The sequence below is a fragment of the Vitis riparia genome, chromosome 8 (assembly GCF_004353265.1).
Source record: "Vitis riparia cultivar Riparia Gloire de Montpellier isolate 1030 chromosome 8, EGFV_Vit.rip_1.0, whole genome shotgun sequence".
Classification (NCBI taxonomy): Eukaryota; Viridiplantae; Streptophyta; class Magnoliopsida; order Vitales; family Vitaceae; genus Vitis; species Vitis riparia.
This window is the reverse complement of record NC_048438.1, coordinates 4,717,588-4,732,304: the sequence shown is the minus strand read 5'-3', so window position 1 is coordinate 4,732,304 and position 14,717 is coordinate 4,717,588. Positions and strand designations below refer to the sequence as shown.

Sequence of the window (14,717 nt, the reverse complement as noted above, 5' to 3'; positions counted from 1 at the left end):
GATTTGGTACTTAATTATAAACTATGAATTTTGACATGTTTTGATTTAATATACAATTAATTGGATTGGCTTTTTGAGTTTCAAATTAATTTTAAAAATTAAAAGATTCATTAAAGAATTTAAATAATTAATTATATTTCACTAAATTTAGAATTCATTTTCTTAGTGAGAAAATTCAAAAAATATAGTGGTATCTATAGAAAAAAGAGTAAAGTCGTTCATGATATATGAATTTTGATTTATTATTTTTTGTAATGATATTCTGTTTTTTTTGGTCTCAAATTATTTTAAAAAAAAATTAAACTATTAATAAATTCAATGCAAAGTGTCACTTGATTTGAAGTTAATTTCTATGATGAAAAAAGTTATAAAAATATAATTATATGTAAAAAGAAATAATAGAGTTATTTGTAAAATACTAATAGGTTCATTATTTGAGTTTCAAATTATTTTTTAAAATTACTAGACTGGTTAATAAATCCAACTTATTAAGATTTGTTTAATTTGAACTTTATTTGCTAAATGAAAAAAAATAATCAGAAAGATATGAATTTATGTAGTAAAAGAGAAGTAACAAAGTTGTTCTAAACCAATTTTTATCCATAATTTTTTTATATTAATTTAATCAATATTTGAATTCTAAATTATTTTTAAAACTTACAAAATTCGTTAATGAATCTAATGTATTAAGTTTTATTTGATTTAAGTTTATTTGTCTAGTGATTTTTTTTAAAAAAAATTATATATGTAAAGAAAAAACTAATTAAATTATTTAAAATAAATCTTGTTATATGACTTTTTAATATTATTGAGTTCTATAAATTTTTAGTACTAATTAAATCAATCTTTAAGTTTTAAATTATTTTTGAAAATTAATTATTTTTTGTATCAAGTATAGTTTGATTTGAAATTTATTTATTTAATGAAAAATTTTAGAAAAGTGAAAAAAAAATTAATATATATATATATATATATATATATATATATATATATATATATATATATATGTGTAATTTAAAGGAAAATCATATTTAAAATTTTCTCAATGTTTTTTATCTTGTTTTCAAAAACTATTATTTATTCTACTTTATTTTTAAAAATTAAAAATAGAAATAACTACAAAATAATGATACGAATTTTTTAAAACAGTTTTTTATTTTTAAAAATAATAGATATATATTGGATTCACCACATTTCAAAGGGCCATTTGTTGCAGCACTTCAATTGTCTTCTCGCTTCCAAGCTTCGAAGATATCACCCATGTGGTTGGTGGTATTTATTAGAATTAATAGGCACATCATTATTATAATATCAAAACAAACTATATAGTTATAACACCAAAAGCAAGTCAAACCAAGTAGAGAAAGGGAAGAATGGAGAATTTTGTTTCCCTACCAAATTTGTGCCTTAAAATGCTCGGCAAAACTGATGAATTTGGAAAGAAGCTTCCCATATATATCAATCGGTTGAATGAAAGGTTATTTTGGATCCATCCATGTAAACCTAGTTTTTAAATTAATTGTCTAAATCCAATTGTCATCCCCGCGTCGGCTGGTGGTGACTGGTGAGTGGCGATATAAAGGAAGTGATGTGGTAAATCCATAATATTTGCTTTAGACAACTTCACCCTCAATCTGATAAGGCTCCATTTCAGTAAAACTGGAAGTGACATGGGAAGGAGAGAAAAAAAGGGTAAGGAGGGAGGCCATTCTGTTTCAAACAATGCCAGAAACAGATTTGATTGTTGAAGAAATGAAACCAGATGTATCAAGTTCTTTTGCAGGCTTCATCTGGGCAGTTGTCTCACTCATTTTCACAAAATAGCAGGAGTAGGTGTAGGTGACAGGATTACCAAGATAGCTAGAGAAGATGAAATAACCAAATTTTTAGAAGAACATGGGGTGGCTCATGCTCTCCCGCCCACATCTCAGCCTAAAATAATTTTACTAGTGAGAAATTGCTGAATGTTGTACTATAGTAAACGTACTATGTTTGATAAAAAGAAAGAAAAAAAATTGAGACATTGCCTACATTTTCTATCCACCTATTTTTGCAAACATCTTCACTGCACAGGAAATGTATTCACATAACATGTGCTTTTGGACAATGATATACAGGAATTTTGAAGCCTTTTGAGTATTGAAAACACGCAAAATTAGCACCCAATGCTTTCAATTTGTACTGCAATATTTTTATTTGTAGCAAGACCAGGTCAAGGCCTATTCACATGACATTACTTGTCCTCAGACCATTGAAACTCCATGAGCCTTCCCCATTAAACAAAATCACAAGCAATAGCAGTAAAACATAACACTTTCCAAAGAAGTAAACCATGATGAGTCCAATGTTTTAAAAGGTTAAAGGCAGGCTTGAGGGGTTTTTACCTAAATGAGATGAGCCCTAAGCCTAAATAACAAAAAATTATCACAAAAAAAGGCACAAAGTCACGATAATATTAAGTAATAAAAAAGACATAAACTTCATAAAGATTAAATTAGTTATTTTTCATTGTTAATAGCTCTAATTTAGTTCTTTTTTCTCTAATAAAAGTTATCTTTCACTCATGGTTTTACCAAATAATTTTCAACATATCCTATTGCTATATCATCCTCCTCCCCATTGGTGTTAAAATTCATCCATCCTTCTTCTTTACCGACCAATTGTAGCAGCATCCTTTTTGTCTATCCATAATTAGATTATATGTGAGATCAATCACTAGGATAGTCAACAATTCTCTGATTCCTCTCAATCTCTGTTTTTCCTTTCCATTTGAAAAGTTACTTGAAAGTCAAGTAAACCCTTAGTTTGTAAAAGGTCTAACCAAAGTAGGGACCCAATACAAAATTCATGAAATGTATATCAGAAGTCCACGGAAGCATAAATGATAGAACCTATTAAAACTCATTAAATATTGAGACTTAAGTCTCTTATAAAATATATACTAAAAGCCTACAAAGGCTGAAAATCCTTTAGATATTTTATGTGCTTAGGCCTCAACAGCCTTGAGGTTATAGGATCAAAGCTATAAGCCTTGAAAGGGTGAGTAAGCTTGAATTACCCTTTACTTGAGGCTATAGCCTCAAGGCAAATTTGTAAAGCCTCACCTTGAGATGAGCCTCCAAGTGTTAGCCATAGTTCAAAGTCGCGGTATCGGTCATTGACTCGGGAGGTCTTGAGGCACATCTGTCTCGGTATCTCGGATCGGTATCGGGTGATACGCAAAAAATTCTAATTTAAGAGCTTAAAATAATTTTAAAAAATTATAAAAATCATTTAAAAAATTAAATACAAATAAATAGAGTGAAAAATTAATAAAATAAACTTCTATTATATTAAAATTATTCAAATTATAATAAAAGCATACTTTTGGGATGATTTAAAATAATATTAAAAATCTCTAAAAATATTTTAATTTAATCACTTGATAATAAATGTTTCTTGTTAAAGATGAAAATAATAAAAAGTAATTTTTTTTATAAAAAATTGTTTAAATTAAATATTTTGAATTTAAAAAATATATATATTTTTAACTATTAAAAAAATAAAACCATGATTCACCTTTAAAAAAATAAATATAATTTTCTTATAAAATATATTCATTAATTTTAATTTTTATATAAATATTCATTTCCTATTTATTTGATATAAGTCTAATATTCATTATTAATTTTTTATCATTATAATTTTCATCAAATTATTTAAAACTCAAATTCCCACTAAATACTCCTTATCTACTTGAAAAATAAATACATATTATTTAAATCCTAAATCCTCACCTATTTATCAAAAAAAAAACCCAAATTTAAATACTCATAACCACCATTGACCGGTCAAACACCCATTTTTCCCCCACAACCAGCTCCTCCGCAGGCCCACTTTCTCTCTTCTCCCACTTCCATCGGCCACCTCACCGTCGTTCTCCGTCAATAACAGCGGTGCTGGAGTCCGGCGACTCTGCCTCCTCCTCATGTGGCTCAGTTCCATCTCGTCTCCTTCTCATGTGGCTCAATTCCATCTCCGGCAAGAACTTGGGGGATCCGACCGGCGACTACAAGATGCAGTCATCTCTGTAATCTGTATTTTTCATTTTCGTGGTTTTTGATCCTCTCATCTTCTCCACCATTTCTACTCCAATATTACCTTCTTTTTCCATTACCAATAACCCAAATAGCTTAGTCTCAACATGATCATGGAGTTGTCCCAACGTTTCCATGGGATTCACTCTTTCAATTCAACCGAGTTTATTCAACAAAATATCCAACTCGGGTATCGGTCCGGTACCAGCCATGGTCGAGGCGGATACAACTCGGCCGAGTCGTACCGGTATCGGCCGAGATTTTGAACCCTGGTGTTAGCCTCAATAGCCTTTTAAAACATGGGTATGAGTCTAAATTATGAATCCTTTTACAGAGACACGATGACTACAGGGTTGACGTTGGGAGAAATTTAGCAAATATCTAGGAGAATACAACATGATTATTTGAGGTCTTATTGTTGATCAAATAAATTCTGAACTTGTTCTCTCAGGCAAGCAGCTGAATATTTTCCAGCAATCATGAGCAATTCTTGATTAGGACTAAGGATACTTGCTGGTAACAAGAGAAGAAACTCTTTGAACAGTAGAAGATATTAGTTTTGAAGACCAGTTTGGGTTCCAAGTCTGTAAATCTTGCATCCATATTAGATGTAACCAGATTCAACAAGATGGCAAAAAAATGGACAATTCACTGATTACAGGCCCCATTTAGATAGCAGGAAGAACAAGATGAACAAAGAATCTTTCCTGCCTATTGTTCCTTCAAAGATCCAAACAGAGAGACCAAGTGTTTTGCCGCTTTTAAAGGATATTTTGGAAGGATTGTTCTCCATTGACACATGAAGCTAGTGAGGAAAGAGTGAAAGCAACAGTGGGATAAACTGCAATTTTTTCCAACATGAAGGAAGTGGACAATATTTTTTTCTAGGATCATCCAGGCAATCACGTCTATTCAATTAATTTGAAGGAACATGTATGGAGAATTGAGAAGCCATAGCTTGAAAATCAAACACATAACATACGGACTATGGAAAAGATTCTGATATTCTAGTTTGGCTGTTCAAGTGGGGTTCAAGTAGCGGAGAAGAACACACGTGTGCTCAAGGATACCAAGTTCTCTACAAATATAACTTCAGTGGAGCTGGTCACTTCTCTTTCAAGCCAAGTAGAGAAAAAAAAAAAGAAAAAGACTCATTCAGAAGAGGGAGAATAGAAAGGGCAAGAGAAGTCAAGAGTGACATCAACAGATGTCTACAGTCGATTCAGGAATCAACTCACAAATAGTATCAAGTAGAAGTGAAGTAGCAATTCTAGACAAATTGGGTTGCGGAATATAGAATCTTAGAGGTATAACAGATTTGCCAGACTACAGAAATTAAGTTGGTGAAAGTAAGAATCCTAGAAGTTAGGCTCCCAAAAAAAAGGTTAAATTGATTGGGACACAGAAATTGGCAAAATGATAAAATCCTAAAAGAATGGGACAATTGTCCCAAGACTTGTACCATCACTCCTGACATTTCTCTGATAATGACAGTGTCTTTTAGTAGAAAGCAACCCAATGGAAGTACTAATCCAACAACAACATTAGACATCTAAACAATAAAAAGTAAAACAATCCAATTGCAACAAGCTAATCTAATACCATATAAAACACCCAAAATACAAGTTAACGACATTTTTTAACATTAGAGAATATTACAAGACGATGGTTTAAGCTTATATATTGATCTCCAAAAGCATGTTAAAAAAAAAAAAAAACCGAAATACAAAGTCCTTGGTTGAAAATGAAATGGATCAACAAAATGATGACATACTTCACGGCAGATTCATGACATCCATATATCATCTAAGTATGAATAGGCCAGCAGCCAAAAGGATGTTATAGACGATAATCATGTTGAACAGAGCCATTAACCATGACTGGTATAAACCAAACAATCACAGAATTAAACACTCCTCAGCCACAGTATAACAACAAAAACCCATTACAACAATATAAGCCCTTGTAAGATTTAGATCAGTATAAGCCCCTCATACGGCGCAAAATTCATGATTAAAACATATATAGATCATTTAAGTTCAAAGTCAAATTCCAATCCATTCGAATCAAAATTATAATCTCTAGAATTCTACAAAACCGAAACGCAAAACAGGGACTAAAAGTAGTTCAAGTTATAACCCCTAATCTCCGCCAGCCTTCTGGTAAACATAGGTGAGGCCACACTTACCACAGTAGTGCCGATCAAAATGGTTTGCCATAAAGGTACCCGCACCGCACTCAGCATTGGGGCACTCCTTTCTCAGCCGCTGAACCTTCCCGGAATCATCAACCTTGTAGAACTGCAAAACAGCGAGCTTGACCTTCTTCTTCTTGTGCTTGATCTTCTTGGGCTTGGTGTAGGTCTTCTTCTTGCGCTTCTTGGCGCCACCACGGAGGCGGAGCACCAGGTGGAGGGTCGACTCCTTCTGGATGTTGTAGTCGGCTAGGGTTCGGCCGTCCTCCAGCTGTTTTCCAGCGAAGATGAGACGCTGCTGGTCCGGTGGGATGCCTTCCTTGTCCTGGATCTTAGCCTTGACATTGTCGATGGTGTCAGATGATTCAACCTCTAGGGTTATGGTCTTCCCCGTTAGGGTTTTCACAAAGATCTGCATCTTGGCTCCTTTTCTGTGGAGGGCCTTCAGGGATGAGGATTATCTTTGCATTTATATAGTGGAGCGTGTGTTAGAGGGTTAGGGTTATAATGTAGTTGGTGGGCTGCGGGTCTGCGAGGGTTGATGCAGATGCGGGCTTTTAGACACGTCAACGATAATTGGCAGTAATGTAATTATATATATATATATATGTAATTATCGATTTTTTTCATCCTTGGTTAGAGGGAAAGGGCGAAACAATGTCATTTTTCCTCATGTTTTAAAATTACTGCCAATTATCGTTGATATATATATATATATATATATATATATATATATATATATATATATATATATATATATATATTACAAATATATTGGATATATTGGAGATATATCAACGGATATTTTAACACAAAATATCGATAAACAAAAAATTCATCAAAACTTATGAAAATATAAAATAAAAAAAAAACTCTTAAAAATGAAATTATACGTATAATAGTATGGACCCCGCACTTCGGCTCATGCGTTTTCCACTCGATGGCGAGCTCGATTTTTATTTTATTTGAAAATTTGATTTTTATTGATTAAGAAAATGACTCGGAGTCGTCACTTATTTTTGTTTTATTTTTAAAGGGTAAACAAAATAAGGAAGAAAAATCCTAAGTGTGACTCCTTATTTGAAAAAGGTAGTCTACGAAAAACCGGATCGGGTTCGGGGGTCAGGTTACTTATCGGGAAGGTACGGTAAAAACCGTAGCATCCTTCTAAGTCCCTAAAGTCAGGTCTCTACTAATAAAATGAAGCAATCATGGCAATTGATGAGGGAATCAAATGAATACTCAGAGTGATCATGCACATGTGAGAATCGGGACATGCATAGACAGCGATTAGAGGGAAAATGGGTACATACCTGGGTAACGATCCACCATGCGCTATCAATAGAGGGGTTAGTGCACAATTTAGGAATAATTTCTAGCATGCATGTCAAAGAGCAGGATAAATCAATCATGTATCATAATCAAATCGATCTATCAGTCAATCAATCGATCAGTCACATGTGTGGGGGCCCCACCAAAACCCGTTTATTTTGCATGAATTAATCCCATAAATTCCATTGTTTGGAATTACGAAAAATTTGTTCATGCTTAGTAAAAACAAGAGGAGTAGAAGATTGTTTGAAGACCATAATGGAATTAAGCTATTTGAGATAAAATCGGATTTTTGAAATTCATTTGAAAAATTGGAGTCTCGAAAGTTATTTAAAGAAAATGGGGATTTTAGAGTTTATTTGAAGATCGGACTTTCAGGAATTAAATGCGGGAATGAGAATTTTTAGAAATTAAATTTGAACGAGCTTGGAAACTTTGAAAATGATTTGAGAGTTCGGGAATTTAAATGAGGAAATAAGTGGATGAGTGAATAAGTAAAGGGATGGAATAATAACGATGGTGAAGTAACAAAGTTTAGGTAATTAATTGCGAAAGATGGAATTTTAGATATTTGAAGATGTGAATTTAGAGATTGAAAACTTAAGAATTTATTTAGAGATGAGATCTTTGGTATATGAATAACTGAATAAGCGAGTGGATGAGATAACATTAATAACGAGAATAATCATTAAACGACGATATATGGACGACAGAGCTTTTGAGGTTGGAAATTAGATTTGGAAGTTGGGTTCTGATGAATTGAACTTTAACGATTAGATTAAATAGATAATATGGAATAATAATGCTACTTAATGGAAACAATATTTTAAGCGAATAGAAAGTGAGTAGTGGAATTTTTAGGATTAAAAATTAAATTAGGACGTTGAATTTTTGAAGAGTTGGACCTTAAATAAATAAATAGATAGGGGATAAGAATTCTAACTACTGAAAATAACATTTAGGCGGATAATGGAATTTCTGGGATTGAAAGTTAAATTAGGACATGGGGTTTTCGAAAGATTGGACTTTAAATAGATATGGGATAATGATTCTAAATGATAAGGATAATATTTAAACGAATTGTAGAATTTTTAGGATTGAAAAATTAAATTAAGACATGAGGTTTTTGAAGAATTAGATTTTAAATAAATAAACTAATATAGGGTAATAATACTAATCAACGAAAACAACATTTAAACGAATAAAAGAGGATAGTGGAATTTTTAGGGTCGAAAATTAAGTTCAATGATTGAGATTTTTAAAAGAGATAAACAAGTATCGAGTTTCTAATTGACGAAAATAACATTTAGACGAATAGTGGAATTTTTAGGATTGAAAATTAAATTATGACATTGGATTTTTGAAGGATTAGACTTTGAACAAATAAATATGAGGCAATAATTCCTAATTAACGAAAATGACGTTTAGACGAATAGTGGAATTTTTAGGGCTTGGAAAATGATATTAGGGCATTGGATCTTTGAAGGATTGGATTTTAAGTAAATAAACTAATATAGGATAATAATACTAATTAACGAAAATAACATTTAAATGAATAAAAATAAAAAAGAATAGTGGAATTTTTAGGGTTAAAAATTAAACTAGGACGTTGGGTTTTTGAAGAATTAGACTTTAAATAAATAAATAGATATATGATAATAATTCTACTTAAGGGAGATAACATTTAGACGAATAAGGTTTGAACGGACTATTGAAAATTTGAATTAAGACATGAGATTTTTGAAAGGATTAGAATTTAATTTTAATGAGTGAGATTTTAAAAGATGATAAATAGATGCGTACGAAGTAATAATAATAATTAACAATCATAATGTTTAAACTAGTGAAATTGAATAGTATAAATTTCAAGATAAAAAATATAATTAACCATAATAATTTGTCTTTTAATTGTCTTTAAGATGAGTTAAATAAATTGGTAGAAATAGAATAAGATAACAAATAAGAGGGAATGATTGAATTAATTAATTATGGATATTAGAGGTTTTTAAGAGAATTATTAGGATTTGGGCAACCTAATGGGCTAAATTGATGTGGGCATGGGCCAATGAGGGTGGCTAGCATAGGGGGCATGTGGCCCTTCATCAACATGCCTGGGTTGGGCTCCAACTCAAGCCCAAAACCGTTACCAAGAGCTTGGGTCTGGGCTCCAACTTAAACCCAAGTTCAAGGCCAATATGGGCAAACCCAAGGCATAACTTGAGGTGGACTTGGGCCAGGAAGATGGCTGGCATGAGGCTCCTCACCCTCACAAACGGGCCTGGGCTCCAACTCAGGCCCACACCCATCATCAATGGGCGAGCCCAAGGTGGAAGAAAGAGAGAGGCTGTCGGCGTGGAATGAGTCGCCTGGGGTGGCACCGGCATTGTCACTGGATGCCGCGCCTGCGCCCGCGCCAGCACCAGCCAGCGCTCGTGCCCGCGTTAGCGCCTGCCCGCACTAGCACCAGCATCCGCCTGCACTTGAGCCCACGCCAACACCAGCCAACCCTCGCGCCCGTGCCAGCGCCTGCTCGCGCTAGCACTCGCCAGCGCTCGCCTGCGCCTGCACCTGAGCCGGCGCCAGCACCCGCCAGTGCTCGCCTGCGCCTGCACTGAGGCCGCGATTGTGGGTGCTCTCCGGTATAAAAACTCCGACAGAATGGAGAACTATGATATTCATCATGGCAGGGCATCGAGAATATGGGAAAACAGCAAACAGAGCACAATGGGAAAGGATAAAACGAACCCATATAAGCCACATTACATGTTTGAATCAATGGGTTTAGATGAGGGTGAGTGAAAATCAAACAAGCATCCCATGGAATTGAAATGAAAGATAACAAGACTCCCGCATGATGCATAGTGAAATTTAAACAGAATTATGTTATTCTCGAATCATCCCAAAGAAAATGAAGGAGATAGCAACCAAGCATAAACCATAGAACTAAACATAGAGCTAAACGATCCACAAAAAATATCCAGAAAAATAGAGAGAGATTATGTTCCAACAAAGAAAAACCTAAGCATTCATTGTAGTCATACCTTCCCTTTCTCCTTCTGGCTGCCTGTAACCAGCAAGCTTCCCTCCTCCCCCTTCATCAACAGCTTTCTTCCTTCTAGACACCCCCAACCACTTTCCTATTCCCCCCCATCAGCCAGCATGGGAGACCCCAACCACTCCAATGAGCAGCCATGCCTCCTGCCAGTTGTTCGCGTCTCAGGCCATGCATGGGAAGGTCCCCCCTCCTCTCTTCTTCCACACATGTCATGCAAAAGGAGAAGGAGAAGAAAAAACCTTCCCCGAGCCCCCCTCACTTCCAAAAGGGTCTACAAGTAGACATTTTGAAATTGTTTTATTGAAGAAATTAATATATGTATGATATGATTTGCAATATTAAATTTAATTATATAGTGTCGGTTGATAAAAAATGTGAATTTTGTAAGTGTAGACTTATTATGAGGTTAAATTATTACAAATATATTAATCATGTGATTTAAGTATATTATCATGTTAAGTTAATTTACTTACTTCTATTAAAAATATATTAATTAATTATAAAAATATACTAATTTAAATTCAATGTTATACTAATTTAAAAATGTACTAAATTAATTTATTCTCAATATATTATTATTACACTTGAATATCAAAATAAAATAAATTAATTAATTTAAAACTAAATTATTGCAAATATACTAATTATGTTATTTAAATATATTTATGATTTTTATTTAAAAATATTGGTAAATTTTGATACAAAATATTTTTATTTAAAAATATTGATAATTTTATTTTAAAATATTGATAATTTTATTAATGACTTTATATTTGTTTTATATTTAATTAGTATACAAATTTAATTATAAGATAATTAAAATTAACTTATTTATAATAATTTAATTTTTTTACCGATTTTTCACCAATATATCCAATACATCCTCGAAATTTCAACGATTTTTTTCCCATTTACGATCGATATTTTGCTTATATCACCGATATATCTGTGATTACCGATATATCGCCGATATTTACCGATATTTCCGTCAAATGATATATTTTACCTATATATCGTATCCACCTTCTCCAATACACGATATATCAACGATATATCGTCAATATATCCTGATATTTTCTTCCTTGCCCCAACCCACTCCACCTCACCTCACCTTACATCACAAAACTAACTATTTTTTAAAATTATTTTGATATTCCGTACAATAAAACTTTATTTAGAAACTTGAAATGTTTTTTTTATTTATTTTCTATTTTTAAAAATAACTTTTAAAATAATATTTATTTTTAATCAATTTTCATATTTACATAATTATTTTATGAAATAGTTTTTAAAAAATAAATAAAAACCATTAAAGTGTTCTTAGAAAATATCTTATTTTATATATTTAAAAAAAAAAACTAAAAACTGTTTTTGAAAATAACTTCTAAACAGACTCTTAAATTTTCAATTTTCAATCTCATCTAAATGAATTAAGCTTTCTTTGATGGTGATGCTTGCCACACTACCAAGTTCTTATAACTAATGAGACTCCCAATTTAGCAATTTCATAAGTGTAATTTGTCCCACTTCATGAAATGGAGAGCATCATTCTCATCCCATTAGTAGTTAGTTGTTGAGCCCTTTATATATATATATATATATATATATATATATATATATATATATATTATTAATGAACGTTTTTCAAGTGTTTCGGGTTTTTTTTTTAGCGGGAAGGTATGGTAAAGACCGTAACACCCCTCTAAGTCCTTAAAGTCGAGTTTCTACTTATAAAATAAAGCTGACGTGGTAATTAATAGGAAAATCAATGGATACTCAAATCGATCATGCACATATGAGAATCAAAACATGCATAGAAAATGACTAGAATGGGAGTGGATGCTTACCTAGGCCATGAATGAGCAATGCGCTATCATAAAAATGAGGTCAATGTACAATAAAGAGCACATAACATATCACATGCATTACCAAACAGAAATGAAAACCGTTCGAGGGAAAATTGGATTTTTGAAATTTATTTGAAAATTGGAGTCTTAGAGATTATTTGAAATTTGGAGTTTTAGAGATTATTTGAAAATTGGATTTTTAGAAATTAAATGTAAGAATGAGAATTTTAGAAATTAAATTTGAAAGAAATTGGAATTTTGAAAATTATTTGAGAGTTTTGGATTTAAAAAAAAATTACGAAAATTGAGACTTCAGAAATTAAATTTTGAAAAAAAATCAGAATTGAAAATTATTTGAGAAGTAGAAACTATGAAAATTGAATTATAAAAATTGAAAATCATTCGAAGGCGGAATTTTTAGAAATGAATGAATAAAATGATAATGATAATAATAAGTGAATAAATGAATAAATGCGAGAATTGAAATATTGGAAACTGAAAATTAAGTTCGGAGATAGGAAAATTGGAATTTCAGATAACTAAATTTGGAAATCGGAATTTTGAAAAATTATTTAAAGACGGAATTTTAAATAAATGAATAAGTGAATAAATAAATGAATGGAATAATAATGATGATGAAATAATAATGATTGAATAAATAATTGCGAAAGTTAGAATTTTGGAAATTGGAAACTGAACTTAGGGATTGGAAATTTAAAGAATTATTTAGAGATGGAATTTTAAATAAACGAACAAATGAATAGAATAACGAAAATAATAAAAATTGGATAAATAATTGCGAAAGTTAGAATTTTAGAAATTGGAAATTGAATTTAGAGATTGGAAATTCGAAGGATTATTTAGCGATGAGATTTTAAATATATGAATAAGTGAATAAGTAAATGAATGGAATAATAATAATAACGAAAATAATCATTAAACAAATGAATGTGAATAGTGGAATTTTTTAGATTGGAAATTAGATTTGGAAGTCAAATTTTTGAAGAATTGTTTAAAGACGGATTTTTTAAAAAGAAAGAAATAAATAAATGAATGGAATAATAATAATAATAACGAAAATAATACTTAAATGAATGAACGTGAATAATGGAATTTTTGATATTGAAAATTAAATTTGAAAAACGAAATTTTGAAAAATTGAACTTTAATGATTGGAATTTTTAAAGGAAATAAACAAAATAATAAATGAAATAATGATAATAATAATAAAAATAATATTTAAACGAATGAACGTGAATAGTGGAATTTTTTAGACTGGAAATTAAATTCAGAAGTTAGATTTTTGAAAAACCGAACTTTAATGATTTGAATTTTTAAAAGAAATAAATAAATAAATATGGATTAATAATAATAATAACCAAAATAATGTTTAAACAAATGAACGTGAATAGTAGAATTTTTTAGATTGAAAATTAAATTCGAAAGTCAGATTTTTGAAGAATTGAACTTTAATGATTGAAAATTTTAAAATAAATAAATAAATATGGAATAATAATAATAATAATAACCAAAATAATGTTTAAACGAATGAACGTGAATAGTGGAATCTTTGAGATTAAATATTAAATTCAGAAGTCGGATTTTTTTTTTTTGAAGAATTGAACTTTAATGATTGGAATTTTTAAAAAGAAATAAATAAATAAATATGGAATAATAATAATAATAACCAAAATAATGTTTAAACGAATGAACGTGAATAGTGGAATCTTTGAGATTGAATATTAAATTCGTAAGTCAGATTTTTTTTTGAAGAATTGAACTCTAATGATTGGAATTTTTAAAAGAAATAAATAAATAAATATGGAATAATAATAATAATAATAATAATAACAACAAAAATAATGTTTAAACGAATGAGCGTGAATAGTGAAATTTTTTATATTGAAAATTAAATTCGAAAGTCAGATTTTTGAATAATTGAACTTTAATGATTGAAAATTTTAAAAGAACTAAATAAATAAATATGGAATAATAATAATAATAATAACAAAAATAATGTTTAAATGAATGAGCATGAATAATGGAATTTTTTAGATTGAAAATTAAATTCAGAAATTGGGATTTTGGAGGATTAGTTAGAGATGAAATTTTAAATAAATGAATAGAATAATAAAAATAATAATGATTGGATAAATAATTACGAAGGTAGGAATTTTGGAACTTGGACATTGAACTTAGAGATTGGAAATTTG

At 30.7% G+C, this 14,717-nt stretch overlaps 1 protein-coding gene across 1 annotated transcript; it reads right to left on the bottom strand.

Moving 5' to 3' along the window:
- Positions 1 to 6,021: 6,021 nt before the first annotated feature.
- Positions 6,022 to 6,727, bottom strand: LOC117920719 (ubiquitin-40S ribosomal protein S27a). The gene has a single exon (XM_034838309.1). The coding sequence runs from the start codon at positions 6,686 to 6,688 to the stop codon at positions 6,218 to 6,220; it is 471 nt and encodes a 156-aa protein (XP_034694200.1). The 5' UTR covers positions 6,689 to 6,727; the 3' UTR covers positions 6,022 to 6,217.
- Between the last annotated feature and the right edge of the window lie 7,990 nt (positions 6,728 to 14,717).